Raw genomic sequence first — 23,583 nt, 5'->3', positions numbered from 1 at the left:
ATTCCCAAGTGGTTCCATAATTGGTGGCGTAGCAATAGGAGTAGTGCAAGAATGTAGAGGCGTGAAGCCTCAGTCAAAGCCAGACGACGATTACAGTGTTCCCGGTGCTCTCTGCAGATGCCATCTCATCCGGCGATGACGAAGACGACGCAGAACGATCGGATGATGTCGAGCTAGACGGCGAGCAAATGCGTGAGTATCCGGTAACTGGGGCGCTGCTGTTCCCAAACAAGATTGTTCTTTAATTTCCCTGCTGACTCAAAATCAACATTGGCACTAACATTGCCGCCAGGGAGTTTTGTCCTTCCTTGCTAGTGTGTGCTGAGCAGAATCCCGAACGTTGTTTCCACGCTTGACATATGTTACAGTTCGCGCTTCAGTGAGCAGAATAGAAACAAATAGAATGTCAAATATTTTCCGGCTGCTGTCCTGGACAACTTTCCCATTTCCAGTTGTCCTGTTCACTTGAGCCCCTTCAAGGCTCGTCTCTGGTTATTTTCAGTGAGCTTTCCTGTGTGGTCTCCGTCGTAATGTCGTAATCATGTTTTGGTTGCAAAGGCCGTCCGCGCTGATAGAGGAGAACCGCGGAGCCGTTCTTCGTCCAGCCATGTCATCGATCAATTTAGACCTGTGCTATCGATCGCTCTGTGCACTTTCAACGCAGACACATTCCTGGCCTTCCTCTGCTGTCTCTTTCCCTCTTTCTCTCACTTGCTCTGTCTCTCAGGTAGCTTGGCCTTTTGGAGCCAATACGCAAGCACCATCCATTACAGTAACCACCCATCAGGTCTGTGTTCTTTACCTGAAAAGAGATGTGTTTTGCATCAGGCCAAGGAAAGAGAAGAAGGGGGTGTGGCTGGCGTTAGGGGCGGGGTCTGTGGGGAGGAGGGTGGGTCTTTGTCTGGGGTGGTAGGTAAGAGGATGAGTGCTCTGTTTTGAGGTATACTGAGGAAGAAAAGAGGAGAAAAAAAGCTTTTGGATGTTGTTAACATTCCTGTAACACATAAGACCCTTATGATCCTGTGCCTACTGTGGACTCTGAAATCAGAACTGGTGTGAGGAAGCCAAAACGGAGAGAGGATGTTAATGGGGGCTGGGATAAAAACTCACTTTATTCAGTTTTAATCAGCTGGTTTTAAAAACAAAGCAACTATGTCCTGGCACATCCAGCAGATTTGTCATTTTCAAATCATTCGAAACTAAATATCAAAGCAAGTGGTGGAAAGAGAGGAGGAGCAGAGAGGTTAAGATTTTTAGCCAGCAGACTGGTTTGGATCAGGACCAGCTTGTGCGTGCTGTGCATTCTGGCCTTTGGCCGAGGATGGGGATGGGGTGGGGTGAAGTGGTCAGGGGGTGTGGTAGGGGGTTGGCAGGGTTCAGCATTGTGCTTGGGGCGGTTTCGGGCTAGGTGGGTTGGACTTGTGCCTAGTTGAAACCACTCGAATCTATTTGATATTACTTTGCAGAGAGGGCCTCAGTAAAATAAGTCTGAAAAATATTTTCCCCACTTTCACCAGTATGTTTCAGTTTGTCTTCTTTGAGCTCGCAGGTTTTGCAGTAAGCATCACTGGACTCCTAACAGACTTCATGCAGATCAGGCTTTCCAGGAATTGCTTTGTGTGGCAAACTTAATACAGGTCGGCTTTTCCAGGAATTGCTTTGAATGAAAGAAAGCTTTCTAGTTCCCTGATCTTACAGATATTATTAAGATGCAGATGAATATCATTTGTGCCTTGCTTTCCTGTTGCCAGTTTTTCTGGCCAGTAGTTTGGAACTGGCTGCACAGCTTGGGTGCTATCGTAAAACACACAATATGAGCGTATTCTTTTCAAGCGTATTTTACAGTTATTGCCAAAATAACATGATGTTGATAAAATATTGATAGAGCAGGTCTCAGACCTTCAATACCTAATATATGAAGCTTGGATTAAAAAGGTCTGGTTGAGACTGTGTTGGGTCAGCAGGTGGGCACTCACACTCGCTCTGGGAACTTGGAGGGTCAGCGGCCTTGAAGTCTGCTGATTCCGGACAGGGGCATGGGAGTGCGGAGAGAGAGAGGGAGAGAGTCCTGCAGAGATGAAGAGACCCACAGGAAAAAGATAAAGAATGTGATTGAGTGTGGCAAGGAGCACACGCGCACACACACACACACACACACACACACACACACACACACACACACACACACTTAACCTAGCAGATAGGGTGACAGCGAGAAGAGGCCTTCACGCCCAAGGAAGACTCTGTTTAAACGTCTAATATGAAGTTATGTTATGCGTTATACGTTCTGGTTGGTACACTCGAACCTATTACCATATTTGTCCATTTATGGATGAGATATAACATATCTACAGTACTTAAATCAAGACTTGATTATGCCGTGATAATAAAGAATATTTCAGATGGGTAATTATTACTTCACAAGTGATTATTTAGTGTTTTTAGGCTATTGCAATCATGTGTTATGTGAGTTAATAACCTTAGATGGCCATGATTCAGCTTTTTAAAAAACTATATAGTGCAAAAGTGTAGGAATATAGCTGAGCGGTATTCTAGTCTACTTCTTCAGTTGCTCACCAGGGTCCCTGAAAGGAATTCGGATGCCGAATGTTTATCGAAACTATGATGCCTTCCGGAATATTCTTCCTCCTGTTCCCACCTTGTCCCAGCTAGCCACAGCTTATTCCACTGCTCATGTCCATCGGACAGAGCCGTCAGGACTCCTGATGAGATGAAGGCAAAGTGCTTAGTCCAGTGCTAAGAAAGCCACATAGAAAGCCACTCTTCATAGTAGCGCTCTAACCTTTCACCCCGCACTTTCCCCAATGGCTTGGAGGCAGTTTTTCTTTTCTTCCACTCACGTGTCTTGGCGCGCAATACAAAGCGAATGTGGTTTTTATTTAAGGGAAATCAGTGCAAGCGGCAGGGTTTCACTAGCCAGCCTTGGTGTCCTGCTGCTCCGGAGCTGTGAGCAACGGTTTGGGTTTGCATCCTCACTCATGACCTCCTGCCTCGCCCCTGTCCACGCCTCCCCCACCTCCTGCCTCAGCCCTCTGCCTCGTAGAGCTCTGCATCTGCCCTCACCTGTCCACTGTGTGTGTTTCCTCTGGTGTTTTTACGAGCCAAACAAAACGGAACTGGGGACGGTTTGTTTGCTCCCGGCTCATTCGCCACGTTATACCAGTGTGCTTTTGATAAGTATTGAGTCTTGGAGAAGCCAAGAAACAAAGACACTGCATTTTAAGGCAGTGTCTCATTTGAAAAGCCATTGCATCACATGTGGAGGTATTTGAATGGGTTTGCTATTTAAGAAAAGTTTTATCATAATTTTATAACTTTCATTATAACTGTGGTTAAACAGCCATGATGGTGTTGATGGCCAGTAAAGGTTTTGCTGAAAGTTATTCTCTGATGCGTTAGAGGGTCAGACATATAATGTGACTTTTTCTTTTTTCGCTTAAGCATTCTGGAAAAATTGGGTGTCGGGACTCGTAAATACTGTATTTTATGTTGTACCAGACTGCCCGCTGAACCATAATGAGGCCTTCACACTGCACCCAGCTACTGAGGCAGGCCATAATTGTGAGTTATATTATAAACAGAGATATAGAAAGTGTACTCTTCATATTATGTAAGGTTTTAAGAGCTACAATTCAAAGATAAACTAAAAGGTGCAGAGCATGTGCCTTAAGCTTTATACTAAATGCCTTTTATCTGAAACCTAAAACATCCTGTGAGCTGAACCAAAAGCAAACATGAGCAGCAGTTCAGGTGCCGTTGCTCTGCGCTGCCCGGACATGGAAGCGGGGAGGGTTGGTGAGTGAGCGACGGGGTTGATGGTAGTGCTCCCTGTCTGCCTGCAGGCGCACCACGCTGGGTCTCGCCAGAGAAGATGGAGAAGAAGCTGCACGCCGTGCCAGCGGCCAACACGGTGAAGTTTCGCTGTGCCGCCGATGGCAAGCCCACGCCTATGCTACATTGGCTGAAGAACGGACGGCCCTTCAGGCAGGAAGACCGCATGGGCGGCTACAAGGTAAGCTGGTGAGCATCCACCCACATCACCACACCACTCCATCCCGGATCCCCTAGCCCACCCCATGCTCCCCACTAGGGCTTCCGTTCAGCCGTCGACATGCATAAAATCTACGCCGCGAACGGCAGAGATTGGAGGCTTGTGCTGCCGAAGGCAGTCCGGTCCCACAAAATGGCAGATTGGGGAAAGTTCCTCGTGATCGTTCCCATGAGTGTGCTGAGCACTGATGAAGTGCTGGTCTTCTGAAAGGCCCCGATGTGAACCCTTTAGTTAAAGTTTAATCGGTGACTGGACTTGGGCTTTGTTGGACAGTGTACCTCACCCAGTGCACGTTTGCACTTCCTGACCTAAGAGCTGTGCTGATGCAAACAGAGAACTTCCTATAAGGTAACCCAGTACAGCCTTGTATTCACATCCATTTAACCACAACTCCCACACCCGCTATACAGCTGGAAGAGGGGAAATCATTGCATTTTGATTTGAACTTTTTTGGTTTAGGAACTTTTATAATAACTGCTAGCAAAGTTGTAGTAAGTATGCAGCTACATTACTGTGGTCACTGCTTCATGGACTCTGTTTTATATAATAGTAGCCTAAAGAGATAACTTTAAAAGAATGCAAACTTGTTGAGATGGTAAGGAGCTTTATCAGTGCTGCTTTATCAGCAAAAGCTTATGTAGTGGTGATCTGCATCTTCCTAACCTCCATAGCAGAGTCGTAATATCAGAAAATATTCTATTATTCCTACATTTGCCATGATTATAATATATGTTAGGCTGTATTTATTTGTCTTTGAAATACCTGAGACCATGCGTCATGGAAACTCAAATAGCGCAATAATGTTTTATTTCTCTTTAGCATTACTTTGATGTTCCTTTTCCCTGAGATGTCCAAATACCTCCTACAGGACATGCTCTGTTTTGATTGGATGTGTATTTGCTGGGGTGGCGGGTGTTTTTTTTGTTTTTTTGTTTTTTTTGCCATTTTCAAAACATTTTGTCTGCTTTGCCAAACAGAAATCTCGTGGCCATAAAATCGTGCTCGCTGAAAATGGCCGCCGTGGATCAGCCATGGTCTTTTTAACAGTTGCACACTAGGAATGATTTATTTCCTTTCTCTTCATTTCTTCAAACTCTGGAGAGGAGCTTATATATCAGTGATCATGGTCAGTAAAAGAGGGAGAGGGAGAGAGCAAGGGGATGTCAGTGCGATTTAGAGCACAGCCCGCAGTCATTGGAGGCAAATTCCTGTGGCATGGGCGGTCGCACGCTCACTCGTGCTCCGGGCCGTCTGTCGGCACGCCGGTATTGCTTTTCCAACGGTGCCGAGAGAAGGCCTGTTACGCTCGGTCTTTTTCTCCTCCCTCCTTCCACCTCCTTCACTCTCCCGCCTCTGCTACAGCGGCTCCGCTGCCATTTCTCTGACACTAGGAACACGATAATAGACAAAAACGTTTTCATGCAGTATCACAGTTGAAACGCGTTTGGCCTGAAAAGGACTGCAGAAACAATATTTAAAAAAAAACAAACAAAGAGTTGATATGAACTACAGCTTTGTTTGCAGATAAGGAGCCAGCAATTCAAAATATTGAGTGAGATTTGAGCTTGTGTTGCGTGAGTCTAGGAAAGTACTGTATGTATCCTGGAAAAGTGAGCGAGTATTGGGTGAGTTGTAGGAGAATACGGAACTAGTACTGATTTAGTGTTAGGAAAGAGTGTGGATTAAGTGCAGAGGGAGTACTGGAAAGGTATGGAGCGAGTACTGAGTGAATACTTGGAAGGTTCTGAGTACTGACCTTTGGTTCTCATGCAGGTCCGACTCCAGCACTGGACTCTGATTATGGAGAGTGTGGTTCCCTCTGATAAAGGCAACTACACCTGTGTGGTGGAGAACAAGTATGGCTCAATCAACCACACATACACCCTGGATGTAGTTGGTGAGTATGCACAGGTGTGGGTGGGTGTTTCCCTTTCCCACAGGTTTATTATACAGGTGCAGAGTGTGTGTCTGTCTGTGTGTGTGTGTCTGTGTGTCAAAGCCAGCTTTTGTGCAAGTGAGACTCAATGTAGAATGCCCCCTGACAACCTGCCTTAAACTTGACTCTGCTGAGGAAATAGCCTTTCAATTTATTCATTCTTACCAGTCATCCAGTGAAGTTACTACAGCGTCTATGGTCCTCTGAGCCTTTCAGATAGAACTAATTTCTCACCCACGGAAAATAAATGTGAGGTTTGGCAATTGTGAATGAAGCTGAGTGAGCCAATTTTCTTTGCTGTTTACAGCACTCATGGAACTTCATAATGAAAAGCTCAATGTCCTTATGAGCAGTTAACAATCTCCTAGGAAATCTAGAGCAAGTCTGTGGTCTGACTTCTGCGTCTTCAGTGACCTACAGAGCAATTTTATAGAGCAGTATCCATAGCAGTGTAACACACACACACACACACACACACACACACACACACACACACACACACACACACACACACACACACACACACACACACACACACACACACATATATCTAAGGTTGAAACACAAATACCCCCTATTTAGGCCTCCTGCTCTGGGCTAAGTGAAAGCAGTTTTTAAAAGTGCATCTCTGCTGTTTTACCGCGCAGCAGTAAAGTGTTTCTGTGGCTGGCCCGAGGGCGTCCTCATAGCACAGAGAGCACCCGGGAGTGACTGACAGAAAGCAAGGGTAAGGGTGGATGTGCCCTTTAACTTTATTTGACTTATGAAAGAGCCTATGAAAGGGACAGAGTGAGACAGAAAGTCAAAAGGCAGCCCACTATAAATTCTCCATGCTTGACTCATCATGTACCGCCAAACCGAACAGGACCCCAGCAAATGACTCCTCGTAACTTGTAACGTTGAGTGGACAGTGCGACAAGAACAAAGAACAGGATGGAGGGTGAAGAAGACAGCGAGGAGTGATAGAAGATGAGACAGAGGGAGATGGAGAAGAGAAATAGAGAGAGAGAGAGAAAGAGCAAATGTGAGCTTGTTTGGAATCCCACTAACCCTCCAGAAGGTGATGTAAGAATGTGTGGTGCTGACCTTGTCTGCAAAGCCCAGCTGGGTCCAAAGTGTTGGAGCTCTGCAGAGCCGGTCTGATTCACCTGATCATTCCTGTGGCTCCCTGTCAGACCCCAACCCACGTGGACCCTCTAGTAGATCAGTCCTGCCCTCTCTGTGCGTGGTCCCACTGCATACATTCATATGGCCACCTGGGAACCTTTGTGTTCTTTAAATTCACCATGAGGTTTCCCACGCTCCAGCAAGTCCCGCACGGCTCATGCCTGTTACGCCAAACGCCTCTCTGCCTGTGTCCTCTGCCGGTGGGTTGCCCAGAGTTCAGTGGTCTCACTTGGAGACATCGTAATGACCTGTGATTGCTTGGTTAATAACATAACGGATGGACTGTGATCACAGATGAAGAGGACACAGGAGAACAGCCTGTGTCTGCTCAGGGATTTTATGCATATATTTTAATCTGTGTTATCACCTATGAACTCTTAAACCCTGCTTGTATGTATGTGTGTGAGTGTGAATGTGTGTGTGGGTGCACACCTTAAGCTGTTTTCTGTGGAGTGGAGGGTGTAAACATTTGTGTCTGTTTGGTGAACTATCTGTGTTCTGTCTGACTAACCCTTGGATACTCACATTACTCAGCACAGAAACACTCTCTCACTCTCTCTCTCTCTCTCTCTCTCTCTCTCTCTCTCTCTCTCTCTCTCTCTCTCTCACACACACTCACACACACACACACACACACACACACACCCACCCACACACACACCCACACAATGTTTCACTCTCAAATTGTCATGTTGGGTCTATAATCAGATCACTAGGTGTTCAGTGGGTGTCCTGCTTCTGAAACAGCTTCTCTTCCTCCTATAATCGAGTCCCACTTCCTGAAGCGCACAGCCTTTTTAGAGGGACATTTCCATTTTCAGTGCCTAGGGTGGAGTATCTGATTCCATACTTGCACTAACGCAAACCAAACCTTCTACTCATTTTTCCTTCCCTCTTTACAGTCAGAGATGCAATTAGTGTGTGCAAAATTCTGTGTGTTGGTATAGGGCAGAGAAAGAAGAGGGTCTGTGAGAAAGACTGGCGAGGAACAGGCGAAGAAACCCAAACTCACCTACAGATTTGCCTCCCCATTGTTGACTTTTCAGAATATTATCAGGAACATATAGCCAGGAAGTCTAAAAACGTCCTTTTGTTGTCAATAGGTCAGGTTGTTTCTATGACAGCAGAAAGTGTTAGTATAACAGAAAGCGTTTTATTGAGACAGACTGAAACAACCCAGCAGATGAAGGGCAAGGTTTGTGCCTTTTTTCTTTTTCCCACCCCATTCTCCCCTTTCCCTCATCTTCCCTTTCACTCCCCATCTGTTGAGCATGCTTTAGTTTTTCCTTTCTCCTACCCCAGCCCGTCGTCTCTCCCCTTCACTGTAGACTACCTTTTCTTCAGTCTCCACTGGCTTCCCACTGGCTCAACCCTATAATCTGCCCCTCCTCCTCATGCACATACATCAGTAACCCTCTACCTCCAGCTCCAGAGTGACATTTTCTGCTGCGTGGTTCCTCTGCTAGAACGCTTGTCAGGTCAGGAAGAGGGTGTATCGCGTATCTCCCAACATATCAGCTAACCAGACCTTTCTAAAGGTTGAAGACATTAGGAAAATTGCCCCCTATTCTGTGCTTGTCCTGCACCCGGGAACCGTCATAAGCCAAACAGCATCTGAAAGTTCCAACTGCAGAAAAGCATTTCAGAACGGTTATTAGCTATAGAAAGCACCACGTGTTTTCCAATTAGCGTCAGTTAAAAGTGAACATGATGGAGCACCAGCTGGAGCTGGGATACAGAGCACACAGTCTTTTCTCATCCCTCACAAGGTACAGCTTTTTGTTTATGCCTTATCACCAGAGACAAAGTCCCGGCCTCTTTTTTTTGGGGCCATAGATGCTTAACAGTGGAGGAGAGGTGGCAGGTGGAGCTCTGAACCGTAGAGCATTCACATGTACCCGAAATTGCAGGCGCACCGCTGGCCTCGTTCTGAACTGCTCTGCCCTTAAAGATTATCTGCAGTGACGTGCAGATCTGGCTATAGCTGAATGCAGTTAGAGCAGGAGCTCAGTTGCATGGGGTGAAGTGGGATTGTATAAAAGCTTTGTCGTTCGTTCGGATGTGACTTGAACTGATTGAGAAAGAAGCAGCAGTGTTTGTAATGCAATGCAACTGTAACGCAATAATGCTGTCTGTCTCCCTCCCTCTGTTTGTATTAGAACGTTCTCCTCACCGGCCAATTCTCCAGGCAGGCCTGCCAGCCAATGCCACTGTGCACGTGGGGGAGGACGCTCGGTTCGTGTGTAAGGTGTACAGCGACGCCCAGCCTCACATCCAGTGGCTTCATCACATCACCAAGAACGGCAGCCGTTATGGCCCTGACGGTCTCCCTTACGTCCGTGTGCTAAAGGTATGACCCGTCTATCACAGGTCTCAACCAGTCACAGTGCGTTTTTTGCACCAAGGGCATTATGAGTTTATGTATGTTTCTCACTTGATGACATGTCAAAGTTCTTCCAACCGTGTCTTTTTGTTTGTTTTTTTGTTTTAATCTTCGAGTCATCTCAGTGTAAATATAACTACAGTATCATCAGCCATTTCCATTTTTCCTCCCTATTTTGCCTTTTGTTCTCCCCATGAGTTATCTGGTGGTGGGAATGTCCTTCTCCTTCCCTCATATCCGGTCCACATAGTCAACGAAAAGGACAAAAGGTTTTAACCGGATGCCATATGTGTGTTCTTTTGCCCCACCCCACCCCATGTCGCGCCGCCCTCTAGCACTCGGGCATTAACAGCACTGACATGGAGGTGCTCACACTCCACAACGTTTCGCTGGACGACGCTGGCGAATACATGTGCAATGTCTCCAATTACCTTGGGCACGTCAACCAGTCAGGTTGGCTGACTGTCCTGCCAGGTAAAAAGAACAGTGTTGATGACCTCTGACCCTCGACGACCTCTTTTTCTGGTGTTTTTGGGTTGGTGTTGTTGTTGTTTTTCGTCTCATCGTGGTGGTGTGTGGTGATCCTGGGACTTTGGCTGCAGGGTTGTGGTCTTTTTTTTGTTTGTTTTTTGTGGAGCTTCTCAGGATGATCCTAACTGTCCTAAAGTGGCCATGGAAACAAGATTTTCCCCAGTCATCTTTTCTCCTCAGTTCTCTACTTTTCTTTATTCCTTACTGTTCTTCTGTTTTCCCTGTGCTTCTCCTCTTCATCCATCTCCCCCTCCTGTCTTCTTTTCACTTGTTCCACTCTCTTCTCTCCACACTTTCAGAGTATCTGTTTGCTTGTTGTCCATGGTACCTCACATCAGGTATGTGTTTGCATGTTCTCCGAAGTTCTGCTGGGCTCAACCTAGTGGTAAGGGGTGAGGGCAGCCAATTTAGTTTTGGGGCATCCTCTTCCAGCCCAAACCCTTGCTACATCTCTGTTCACACAGGGGTCCCCTTTTTGTGGTGCATCTTTAGTGTAGCCCTTTATCACGAAGGGTTCATCTACCATCCATGTCATGCGTAGATGAGGTTTATGGCGCTAAACGTTTCCCAGTTCTCTTCTCCTCCTGGTATTTTGGGTCTCACTCGTCTCTTTTTCCCTTTCTTCTCTCTGTTCTTTTCTCCACCTCCCCAACGTCCTCCTGCCCACCTCCCTCGTTTTCTCTGACCGATCTCCTTGCTTCCCCCTCCCCCCTCCTCTCCTTGGTTTCTTCTTCGGTTCCTCCTGTCTCCTCCTTCTCCCTTTCCCAGACGGCAGGTGTGAATACCACGGACAAAGAGATCGAGGTCCTCTACCTGCCCAACGTCACTTTCAACGACGCGGGCGAGTATACGTGCTTGGCGGGTAACTCTATTGGGATCTCCTATCACTCTGCTTGGTTGACGGTTCTTTCAGGTACCTGCTCTTCTGCGGCTCCGCCCAGCTGCTCCTCCCCGCCCACTTCCACTGTCCACTCTTCTTCAGGGATGCCTGGGAGGTAGTGGGAGACACTTGTCAGGGGGTGTGGGTGGCATTCTTACAGTGGAATTCCAAATTGTTGGTTTGTAATTGGTTTATGATTGCTTTGCCAAACTGCGATGTAATGCCAAATGTAATGCATTTGGCCTATCACAATTATCTGACTGCAAATATCTAAATTATGATAAGGATTCGTTTAAAATTACATGTGCATCCCTGCTAGCATTTTAAGATTCAAATGCTTATTGAACTGTCCTCATTAGCATCCAAGTGTGGTTAGTGCTGGACAACATGTGTCTCCTTCACGCCTTCCCGTCTTCTCTTCATGTGCTCTTAGTAGCTTTTTTGAATGTGTGCTTTCTCTGTGCGTCCGTATGCATGCCTGTCATTGTCCATATGTTCTGGTTATTGCTGTAGCTTACTCAAGAAAGCCAAAATCCAGTTGAGCTTTCTCAATTATCAGTGCCAGTGCCCCAGTGGGTCACTGTATTTTTTTTGTATTGAATATGTTTGTGTGTGTTATTTGGGTGTGTGACTTTCATGTCTCTGTACTTCCTGATTCTGCAGTTAATAAGGCATATTTGTTGAATGAAAAATGACTGCAGAGGTGTTTTGTCATTGTATTTGGAGAAGCTCGGAATTCAGAAGCTCAGAATTCAGTTGGGGGGGAGTTAACATTCTCCCTCCATAGTAGTTCGTTAAGAGTGTGTTTCCAAACAGAAGATCCTTAGACCACGAGTGCCACCACTTTGCGGTCCTGACACTGAGCTGCTACAAGGCCAAAGCTTGATTTGTAAGGATGCTAAAGAGGCAGGATGTGAGGTGGATGTAAGTTTGCGTGTATGTGAGTTTATGTCTGGATACCAAAGGTCCCACCTGCTTTGGCAAGGCGTCCTGTCTTTTCTCTTGCCAACAATCCTTTCTTTCTTTCAATCTCACTCTCTATCCCTCACCCTCTATACCTCCCTCCCCCAGCTAGACAGCTACTAGTAACAGCAGCTACATGATGCCAGATGAAGGACATGTTAGATCAATTGGCCGAGTGTGTCTGTGTTTTTTGTGCGTCTTGAGTTTGCGTGTCGTTCATCTTTTCTTCTCCTCTCCGCACCTTCCTTCTCACGCTCTCTGCCTGCTGTGGTATTCTACCGGGAATACTCAATGTCCTTGCCAGCGTCTCGCTCAGTGTGACATTTAGCTTTCCCGTCCAATACTCCAGTGCGGTAGTCCTCGTCCAGAAGCTACACCTCCATCGCTAACAGCCTTGCCTCTCACCCCCCCCACCCCCCACCCCTGACCCCACCTCAGCTGAGTCAGGCGTCATGGAGCCAGACTTCCCACCCGACTATGTGGAGATCGCCATCTACTGCATAGGTGTCTTCCTCATTGCCTGCATGGTAGTGATCGTGGTCGTGTGCCGGATGAGGACCTCCACGAAGAAACCAGACTTCGGAGCGCAGCCCGCTGTGCATAAACTCACCAAGCAAATCCCTCTGCGCCGCCAGGTAACAGAAAGTAGATAAAGAGTTCCAGAACCCCTAAATACACCCACTCTGACATAAATACTGACACACACACACACCGACACACACACACACACACACACACACACACACACACACATCAAAAAACATTGACATGACTCTAGAAAGGTCTCATCATTGTAGAATTTCATATTCTTCAGCTCCTGTTCCATCTATGTAGAATGTGTGGATGGTTCAGCTTTGAAGTTACACCTTCACATAAAGGTTTTGTTTCTGACTGTCATGTGGAAGAAAGTTCAAATTTCAGCAGATTTGCTTTTCAAGAACTGCTGCTAAAGAGAAATTGCACCTATTGGGGCTTTTAGTCATTCTTACTTATTGCTGCAGCAAACGTATGTACCGAGTAATTCTTGATTTGACCAGATCTGGGGAATGTGAGTGAATGTAACAGCATTGGTTCCCCCTGCTGAAATCTTGCATTGTGGCAAGGGAAGGTAAGGATGACTGCAGAGTGCAGATACTGCACACCACTGTTCAGAGGTCTTGCCACATACCCGACGTGTCTCGATTAAACGTACAGGTTGGGATAAGCAGCCCTACAGCTCTCTGCTCCTCTAGACTTTGAGGTTTCCCCACTGCAGGAGCTGCAAGCGTTCATTGCAAAGCTTTTTTTGTGCACAACTTCAGTTCAATGATAAACATGTCAAACAACATGCCCATCACCTGAATCCTGCATGGCTCACCATGCAGAGGGTTTGTCTTAGGTCTTATGAAATCAAATGTAATCACAGTGATAAGTATGCACACACACATACACACACACACACACACACACACACACACACACGATGAGGGTATTCTGTGTGTGTATTCTGTGCCTGAAGGTCAGGTGATCAGCCATCTCCCTCTCTTCTGCAGGTGTCGGCTGACTCTAGCTCCTCCATGAGCTCTAGCACACCGCTCGTCCGAATCACCACCCGCCGGAGCTCAGACCACGACCAGGTCATCCCTGAGTACGACCTGCCCGAGGACCCACGGTGGGAATTCTCCAGGGACAAGTGAGTTCTTCCTACCTGGAGTGGTGTGGCTGAAGCTGTTAGATTAGCATTTTAGTGTTTAATATCCCCCCACCCTTTGCCCTAAAATGTTTAAGAATACTCTGAAATGTTATTAGTATAAAATAATTATTGTATGTCATACTGCAGAACTATTTTAATGTCAGCCAACATATGAAATGAATTTTATTTGTTTCACTAAGTCAGTCAATGTTTTTGGAGGGAGTCATTATTGGTCTTTATACAACTTTTATTATCATGATTGATATACAATTTATATCGCACTTTTTACAAAATGCCACAAAGCAGCTTTACACGTCTGGATCCAGATCCCTAATGATCAAACCAAGGTTGACAGTGACAAGCAAAAACAATCCCTGCTATATTACATTACATATTGTCAAACAGCAACAGCATTTCAGATGGTTAGATACTTTTAAGTTCGGTGTAGGAGTCTCTGCTTCTCTAGTGGCTAAAGGGTGGGTTATCTGTTTTTGTGATAAGTTTAATCCATTAGCATTCTTACACTGTCTAGTCCCTATTGTGTGAAATGATTAAGTACTGAGTAACATCAGAACACAGTTGTGCACTAATGTGCAATTACTTGGTCAGGATACAACTTAACTGGATTTGTAAACGCATTATACCTTCAGTGACTAAAGCATTTTTCCATTTAGCAATTAGCCATAGACAAATGTGCAGGTCATGCCTGCCTAGCTCCGATGCACTTAAGATAACAGCAGCACAACAAGGAATAGTGACTCACTTTTTAAAACTATGGCCACTGAACTGTGCAACTAACCACATACATCATCTTCTCTGGCAGAATTGTTACGATTTGAACACGAAGCACTGCACTTTATCATCTTAGCAAAGTCACTTAATTCTTTAAAGGAATTCTTTTGTCTTATGTAGCTGGACACACCCCCAGGTGAGTGTGTGTTTGTGTATGCGTGTGAGAGTTCAGCACGGCATTGTGCGAAGGTGCTGAGGAAGTGAGAGTGTAACTTGCCGTTATTTCCCTGCCAAGATCAGCAAGGTGATTGGACGTGGTGTAATAAAAGAGTGGTTTGTTAATTTTTTCCATTTCATGGAAATTTAAACTATAATATTGCCCAAATACATTTTTCAAAATTCTCCCTTTGTGAGTTATAAGCTGGATAATAGGCCCCCTGACCACTGTCCTGCCTCTGCCAGACAGAGAGCCGAGTAGTGTCTGCGTTCCGAGAGCCACGGAACGTCAGCATTCGTAGCTGGCGTGGAGGCAAAACATAACATTGATTATCTGCGGTGCACTCGGGCCAGACAGAGGCGGCCTTTGAGAGGACGGGGCCGGCGGGCGCCCGCAGCACAGACGTGGCGATTGTGTTACCTCGGCGATGGCCTGGCCCCAAGCCCTAGTGCGGGTGTCAGTGTTTACACAGCCGGGGAAGCGGGGGCGGGGCCAGCAGCTGTCAGTCAAAGCCCGACCCAAAGGGATAGTGGGGAGGGCAAGGGGTCGTAAAGTCACAGTGACAGCGAGAGATTAAGATGGAGTGTGTGCATGCGTGTGTGTGTGTGTGTGTGTGTGTGTGTGTGTGTGTGTGTGTGTGTGCACGTCTCAGTATCAGATGCACTTGCAATCCACCGCAAAAGATCTTTACAAAGTTGCAGATAGCATTCTGTTTATACCTTTGGCCAGAGCACAGTGTAGCACAGCCAGAGCACAACATAGTCCTCAGTAGGCCGCTCCACCTGAACCTCCACCCAAACCTTCAAATCCCTGCAGGCACATTGCTACAGTAACTCTATATCTCCCAGTCGCACTCTCCACTGTTCTAGCGGCTGATGTCAGGGTAGGCTTGGTCACTGGTGGAAAAGGGCAACTGCTTAGTGGATCCGAACTGGGCAAACACTATAATGTGAGAACACACTGCGCAAACACACAGACACACACACACACACACACACACACACACACACACACACACACACACACACAAACAAACACACAGAGACAGAGCCGAAACTGTTATCTTGCCATGGGCCTGGCACCACGAGTGAAGCCAGTGCTAGTTTAGCATTCTTTATTTGACTTTGATAGCGAGAGAGGAGCGTGACTAAAGCAACAAACTCTCACAGCCGCCTTTCACCGCAAGCCAGCGACTCAAGCGGCGGGCGACGAGAGGCACACGTCTTCACACTTGTTCAAAAACTTTAGCCTCCTTTAATCGCAAATCACTTCAGCCGAAGAGCCTCCCGCGGTGCTGACCTCCTGCGCGGCCGTCTGGCTGTTCTCTTCCACAGGCTGACCCTGGGAAAGCCCCTAGGGGAGGGCTGCTTTGGGCAGGTAGTGATGGCCGAGGCACTGGGCATCGATAAGGACAAACCCAAGGAGGCCGTAACCGTGGCGGTCAAGATGCTGAAGGGTGAGTACCACCAGCCCTGTCGTGCTGTTGCCGTGCAACCTGATGTGAGCCTTGTGTACCGAGGCAAAAAGGCACCGAGTGTTTGAATGCGATACAGCCGCCGCCGTCATTGGCTCTAATGTCAGCTTTTGTTGGTGCTTTGTGCCATTAATCATGATAGTATTTAAGGAAATGGAACAGTAAGAGGTAGCTGTTGACAAGGAAGTTAAACAGTGTATTTCTGTATGCAGAGAGTGAGACACTGGCAGAAAGAAAGATTGAGGGGAGACGGAATGAGAGAACGAGAGACAGAGAAAAAGAGAGAGACAGACAGAGTGTGTGTGGTGTGTGGTGTGTGTGTGTGTGGCAGAGAGGAAAGGGTGCTGAAGGGTTATTGGTTGGTGCTGAATGACACTGGAAGGTCTCAGCTTAGCAGACTGCATAGCTAACTGCCTCGGCCTGCTGGGACAGGCTTTCTCCTCACCTGCACAAAGACACACACACACACACACACACACACACACGGTTGTACATGCACACACACTCGCTCTCTCCTGCCACACGCATGAGCACCACACCACACTCACTCTTGCATCACAAAAATAAACACACACACATACACATACACACACACACACAAACACAAACAGAGGAGTGGGGGAAGGTGCATGTGGTTAAAAAGACATCTTGAAGTGAGTGGGGACAGACTATGGTGACTTGGCATCCTGAAGAGAAGAGCTGGCAAGCCTCTAGCAGAAGAAGACCGTCTCACTTCATAGCCGTCTACGCAACACTGCACAGAAACACTGCAAGTGTCTCCGCACTTAAAGAACTTTGTCACAAGTTCTTTAAAGTTAGAAACCATGTGTCCTCATGGAATGAAGGAGGGAGAGGAAGAACAGAGGAGAAGAATGTATCAGCAGCATGAAAAGACCACTGTCCTGAAGATTATTATGCTAGCCTGAACGAAGCTTTTTAATTCGGAGGTAGTGAAAGGATAGCTGTAGCAGGTGACCGGCCGTGAGCCTAATGCGCTCTAGTGGAGAGTTCTGCCGCACTTGGCTTCAGCTCAGATTACTCCTTTGTTAAACTACTTATTACTGTTCATTACTTTAGTTTTTCAACTGTGCACAGAATACACAACCAAAAAAGACTGATCCTTTCCTTTCCAGATGATGCCACAGAGAAAGATCTGTCTGACCTGGTGTCAGAGATGGAGATGATGAAGATGATCGGCCGGCACAAGAACATCATCAACTTGCTGGGGGCGTGCACACAGGACGGTGAGTCGCCACTCAGGTCCCGAAACACATTGCTTTATTTGACAGATCTGTTGCTTCCGGTGGGACAACTGCTGCAGATTGAATGTAGGATTCGGCCATGTACCACCTTCAAAGCTTTGCCCTTTCATGCCACCCCCCACCTCCCCCTATCAGGTCCTTTATATGTCATAGTGGAGTACGCTTCCAAGGGCAACCTGCGCGAGTACTTGCGGGCGCGCCGGCCTCCAGGGATGGAGTACTCGTTTGATATCGCCCGTGTAGCTGACGAGCCTCTCACCTTCAAAGACCTGGTGTCCTGCACTTACCAGGTGGCCCGCGGCATGGAGTATTTAGCCTCTCAAAAGGTGGATGCATACACACACAACCACGCACATATTATTCGTTTGAAATCAAATTTAAACCTGTCTCACTCGTTCACATTATCTGCGGGGAAATGGCGCTATCAGATTTCAAACTGCAGTTAGGAACCTCCTTCACTTGCAGATGTTCATTTACAGAGGGTGAAGTCCTGTCTCAACTATTGAATTTAAGCATGGTACGTGGCAGCCTCCTTTTGTAACTCGCAGCCTGAACTGCAGCCAGTGCTGTGCGTTGCTGGACGTGCTACCTAAGCACCTCATAAATGCTCACTTCCTCGCCTGGAATGAGTGAGGGTACTCCCTCTCGCGCATGGACGACCCTTCTTGTGCACTTGCTCACGGCTGCGTTGTGAAGTTTCTCCTTCGGTGCTGACCTTGCTTCAGTTGATGAATTAACCATCTTTCTTGCCTGTCCGTTCCGTCTCTCCATGGCAGTGTATACACAGAGATTTGGCTGCCAGAAACGTGTTGGTCACCGAGAACAACGTGATGAAGATCGCAGACTTCGGCTTGGCCAGGGATGTCCACAACATCGATTACTATAAAAAGACGACCAATGTGAGTTGCGTTTGCTCAACTTTGTGTTGTTGCTCTCTCCTGCTTCCCACATTTCTTACTTTTCTTTTCACCTTACTTACATGACAATATGTGAATTCGTCCTAGTGTACCTCCCGCACCCCTCTCTCTCTCTCTCTCTCTCTCTCTCTCTCTCGCTCTCTCTCTCTCTCTCTCTCTCTCTCTATTTCTTTCTCTATCGCTCTCTGTCTCTGTCTTGCCTCCCACTTTTCCTCTTTCTGTTTCTTCTTGTATTTCTCTTTCTTTCTCTGGGCCTGGCGGATTCCCAGGCAGCAAATGCGCAAAGTGACTGGAGAGCTCTTCCCTTGTTTGAGCCTCATCCCTCATCCTCGCCCCTCTTCCAAAGCCCCTGTTGTCTAGATGGCCATAAGAAAGCAGGGGGTTGGGGGTTGGGGCCTGCATGTTTACCATAAACCCTGCTTCGTCCACATCTCCCACCATTACACTAATCTCCTGCACCTATAGGCCTTCATACCGGTTTTACGCTGCCTTACTCCTGATGTCACAGGTACCGGTTTGGGTGCTGGGGAAAACAGCTTTCCCCTGGGCTAAAAATGTGGTTTCAGCGATGGCAAGTTAAGTTCACGGCTCTCGTGAATGTGAAAGCATAGCGTAATTGGTATTGTAAAGTATTGGTAAAGTATTAGCTCACATTAGCATTGAAGTAGCTGTCTCAGACATTTATAAACAACACAAGCCTAGTTGCAATTTCTGGAGGTCACCAGGTTCTGATTATGAAGTCATTATGAAGTCAACAGCTGAGCATGGCATTTTTAATCTGTGAGATCAGACCAATGTAACTAGCATAAGACTTGCAAATAATTGTGACTGATAGGTGCAGTTTTATTAGACTGGTACCACTGTGTCTAGCTGGCAGGTACCCAGCAAGCAAAGGAGAAAAAAAGCAAGCAAGAAAGAAAAGAAATAACCGTTGGCAAGGAAAGTTACGCAAGGAACTCGAGACGGAAAACCTAAAATTTGCCGGATAAAGGCACTAACTGTTGAGCTATCTGCTTTAGCTTCTTCTGGACTTAATCTCGGAGTTGGGTGAAGCAAACTGTATTACAACCCCTCAGGGAAATCAAGATTCCAGTTTGTGTTCTGGTAGAACTACCTAACTCAGGGGTCCTAACTCCGATCACTACAGACATTCCTGCTCGGACCTTAATGAAATTCCAGAAGGAGGGTATTTGATCACAGAGATGCTTCTCAAGTGTAGCGTTTAAAGAAAAACCTGACCCTGGGGACATTTCAGAGTGGAATGCCTTGTGTGGCCCTTTTGACCTTTTGACCTAAAGCCTTGTTGTCGGGTGTGTCCACAGGGTCGTTTGCCGGTGAAGTGGATGGCCCCCGAGGCACTGTTTGACCGCGTGTACACACACCAGAGCGATGTGTAAGTAACTCCTTCACTGGATTTTTCTTCCACAGTATGCCAGAAGCAGCCGGGCTATATGCAAGTACTGATTGGACACTTTGTGCTGTATGTTGCCTTTTACATGAAGAAAGAGATTAGAGTCGACGTCTGGGCACAGCGACCCTCCCATCCTTCAGGGAGGTGGAGCCAGAGCTAAGATACAAGCTGAAGCTGCCCTTTACGTAGTAATGGAGGGAAGTGCTCGTAGCTGTAGTGATGGCATACATGCTAACAAGAGGAGACTGTTGTCTTATAGGTGAGGAAAGTGCTAGCTGAACTAAGGCTGAACTAAAGAACTAAAGTGTGTGTGTGTTTTGTCAGACGGAGGAAGAGGAAGAAAAAAGAGTACGTTCAGGGCCAGTGCTATGGCAAAAAGCGAAAGATTTCACGCTCGACTTGTGGCCAAAGCTGTGTTACTAATCTGGCTAGCTTCAAAGCTCCTCAGACAGGCCGAACTCCCACCTCGCCTAGTCCCTCACGGAAGTAACCCTGTCTTCTCTCTGTCTCTTCACACCTCTCTGTTCACTCTTCCCTCTTGTTTTTTTGGGGCGTGGTGGTCAGGGGGTGGGGGTTTTGAAAACCTTGTTTTCCATCCATTGGCTAAAGTAATCCTGTTGTTTTGCGGTTTGTGGTAGCATTGATCCCGTAAATGAATGCGTACTTCCTGTTGCTTCCATAGAGCAGCCACCACACAGGGTTTTCACACAGGGTTTCTCTTCACAGAGTTGTGAGAGTGCATGTATGCGTGCGCGTGCGCATTACTTTGTGATCCAGTAAAGGCCGGTCAGTGTTAAGGAGGACCTTCTGTTGCTCTCCTTGCTAATTACATGTCATTGCTCTGTGTTGTAATTGGCTGACCTGCTAGCCTGGGGGAAGGGACTGCATGCGGATATACAGCTTGAGCACCAGTCCATGCATGACATCAGATTAAATTAATACATGAATAAGAATGAAGGGCAAATTGACTTTTCTGATAAGGACACCTCCCTGGGGTTTAGCATAGTTGCTGAGGTAACTACAGGTGGGGTGTGTGTGTCGGAGGCTAAACGAACAATTAATATTTTTAGCGGGGCTGATTGTTAAGGAAGAAGTTGATTTTTTTCTGTGATTGGGTTAAACAAATTCTGCTCTGTTAGACTGGTGACCAAGTGTAAACCTACCACCTCCTGCCTTCAAATGAATGCTTAAGCTATACAATTCATCATTAAATGACTCGTCACTGCTGGTTAAAATAGGATGGCAAAATGTGTGCTGGTTGAAATGTGGTGACCTTTAGGATGACCTTTCCTTGGGGGGTGCTTGGGCTGATCGATTCTGGGGAGGTTAGTGGCAGGTTACCAGCTGCAGCCGCTTAAGGTCGATTGGCACACGTGTAAAGATACCGGCGCAGATAAAAGGAGGACAGATACAGTGACTGCTTATGTAAACAGATGCCTGTCTGTGTGTGTGGGTGAAACCAGACAGCCTCTTTATGTTGCGGTGGTGTGGCGCTCTGGGGGACTTGTGTTTCAGTCGTGCCGTAAGCTGTTTGCCAACCACGTGTTGTGAAATGCAACATTTATCGTACTGAAGCTGATTTTCTCAGTGTTGTTTTATATTTGTGCAGTCATCATTGCGAAAGAAAATGCAACCTCCTTCACCTCAGTGAAAGAATCAGCTTTTTGGAGGGATGATAAGGCTCACTGGCTCAACATTAGCCTTTGCTAATTTGGGTGATATGGTAGAGGTGGCGGACAAGAAACTCTGTGGAAACACTTCATCATGGTGACAGTATCTTGATTTCATTCATTCTATTTATAACCCCTCCCCCATTCTGAGACCCAGTACTGGTGAAAAACTGTTTCTCGCCCCTCGCCCTCCCTGCAGTGTTTTGTTTCCTGTGAGTCTAAACTGCAGTTTGTTTTGGCTCAGACAATAGTGCTGGTTGTAGCTGTCCAGCGGAGTGGGGCTAGGGGTCGGGGGGTACAGAGGCCAACGTTCCATGCTCCTCTGAGGCCGGTGTTCACCCGCCACAGGCAGATCGCTGAGCCTGAAGCCCTGGGAGAATGGCTGCATTTAGAGCTCCTACAGTCGCCGGGTTGTTGCTACTGTAGGATGATCGTAAACTGCTCTGTGAATGGCTGCTCTGTTGGTGGTCAGCCCGGAGTGGACAGTGAAGTAAGTGCAGAGGGAGTCACTGCAGTCACTCCCTCACATGGAGAGGGCCATGTTGGGGGCCACAACTCATCCAGGGTGCTTTATTTGTTTGGAAAACCAAGCAGGAAATTGTGCAGCACAATTTTTTGTTGTCATTGAACATTAACGTAAGTAGCTCTTGCGTTAGAACTGTGGATTTGTGGATGTAGATATCAGGCACAGAATGTAAATGCCCAGTTACCAATGCTGTTTTAACTAGTAGCTGATTTGTCAAAGTTAGTTAGTTTTTGACAAAACTTTAAAAGAATTGCACTTGAATGTAGTCATTTGAGTACCTGTGTGTGTGTGTGTGTGTGTGTGTGTGTTCAGGTGGTCCTTCGGTGTGCTCATGTGGGAGATCTTCACGTTGGGCGGCTCACCGTACCCCGGCATTCCCGTGGAGGAGCTGTTCAAGCTCCTAAAGGAGGGCCACCGCATGGATAAGCCGGCCAACTGCACTAATGACCTGTGAGTCCTGCCCTCGCATCCGCCAGCCACTCAGAGTAACACCTGTCCTGATGGGTTGCCACAGCACCGGAGTGCTGGCTAGACCCAAGCTCCTCCCACCACAGTACCACTTCCTGATTCAGGACGACGCCTCCGTGCGTGCGCTCTCAGAGATGATTCCCACTGGTCGAAGCCACGTCCTCTTCATACAGCTGTTGGACAGAATGACTTCTAATAGCATCACATGAAAAACATCTATATGTCTACTCCACTGCGAGCATACTCCACACTGTACTGAAGAGGGGGTTCTGATGGACTCCAGCACTGCCCAGTTGTGTGGAGGGACCAACAGAGAGGGAGGCGTGGATATCTGCGGCTGGTGTTAACAACCATGTTTCTTTCCTCACATGTTTCTCAGGTATATGATGATGAAAGACTGTTGGCACGCCATCTCCTCACAGAGGCCCACGTTCAAACAGCTGGTCGAGGACTTGGATCGCATCCTCACCCTGGCCACCCATGAGGTGAGGTGGTTTCACAATCAAAGCCGGAAGCGGGATTTTGGAAGAGTTGGAGAGGGCTACGGGGAGGCGGCTAGAGGGAGGCAGGGCGTCAGGTTGGGTTTTATTGAAAGCGTTTAGGGTCAAGGGTTCCATTGCAGTCTGGTTGGTTTCAACTCTTGTTCCCTGCACTAACACCGCGCAATTATCAATGGCGAGCCTCTATCCGAGGCTCTTTCCATTCCCGGGCTGTTGTGCGCCATATCCGCATGGCGCGGTGAGGGATAACACAGGATGGAAATCTGTCAGGACTCGTCAATGTGGTTTGAGCTCAAGCTGGTGCCAAGAGCCCTGTCCTCTCTGTTTTTGAACTTCTGAAATGTAATAAAGTGCCTTTTCTCTCTCTCACACTCTTTTTCCCTCTCTCTCAACCACTTTCCTCCACCATCTTCAAACTTTTCAAACTGCTCGCAGATGTGAAGGTCTTTAGTAACGTGAGCTGCCTTGTGTTGAACTGGTGGTGTCCAAGCCAAACGCTTGCTTTTAGAAACCCAAACCTGTCCTCTTCCTCTTCCTCTGCCTCAAATATTTCAGTACCAGCCACAGAAGGCGAGAGGGGGAGTGTGGATCAAATTAACCAAAAGGGCCCGCTCTAAAACATTTGACATTTTTGACTACCTGTGATCGTTTTTTTTCTTTTAATTTGTAGTGTGGTGTACCGTAGATTTGTTTAAGTTTGCAGCCAAAACCTACATCTCTGTATGCTTCATGAAGCCCAGAATCCTAGGCTGTATCCCAGTGTGGTCCAACCATGGAACTTATAACACATTCAAACACTTTG

At 47.1% G+C, this 23,583-nt stretch overlaps 1 protein-coding gene across 4 annotated transcripts in view; it reads left to right on the top strand.

Moving 5' to 3' along the window:
• The window catches only part of fgfr2 (fibroblast growth factor receptor 2), a 37,211-nt gene that overhangs the window by 11,485 nt on the left and 2,143 nt on the right, over positions 1-23,583 (top strand). The window contains exons 4-18 of one of the 4 annotated variants that reach the window (XM_027027043.3): positions 118-192; positions 3,520-3,582; positions 3,864-4,033; positions 5,846-5,969; positions 9,335-9,525; positions 10,858-11,002; positions 12,371-12,567; positions 13,465-13,604; positions 15,888-16,009; positions 17,161-17,271; positions 17,425-17,615; positions 18,066-18,188; positions 19,529-19,599; positions 22,126-22,263; positions 22,661-22,766. In XM_027027043.3, coding sequence (XP_026882844.1) covers positions 118-192; positions 3,520-3,582; positions 3,864-4,033; positions 5,846-5,969; positions 9,335-9,525; positions 10,858-11,002; positions 12,371-12,567; positions 13,465-13,604; positions 15,888-16,009; positions 17,161-17,271; positions 17,425-17,615; positions 18,066-18,188; positions 19,529-19,599; positions 22,126-22,263; positions 22,661-22,766 — 1,967 coding nt within the window. Of the gene's footprint in view, positions 1-117; positions 193-3,519; positions 3,583-3,863; positions 4,034-5,845; positions 5,970-9,334; positions 9,526-9,893; positions 10,033-10,857; positions 11,003-12,370; positions 12,568-13,464; positions 13,605-15,887; positions 16,010-17,160; positions 17,272-17,424; positions 17,616-18,065; positions 18,189-19,528; positions 19,600-22,125; positions 22,264-22,660; positions 22,767-23,583 lie in introns of all 4 variants that reach the window. The other 3 variants (XM_081724305.1, XM_027027060.3, XM_081724306.1) reach the window with 3 other exon arrangements.

Source organism: Electrophorus electricus, chromosome 12, assembly GCF_041902795.1.
Source record: "Electrophorus electricus isolate QZ-2024a chromosome 12, ASM4190279v1, whole genome shotgun sequence".
NCBI classification, from domain to species: Eukaryota; Metazoa; Chordata; class Actinopteri; order Gymnotiformes; family Gymnotidae; genus Electrophorus; species Electrophorus electricus.
Note: the sequence above shows the minus strand (reverse complement) of the source record. Positions and strands in the feature narration are given on the sequence as shown.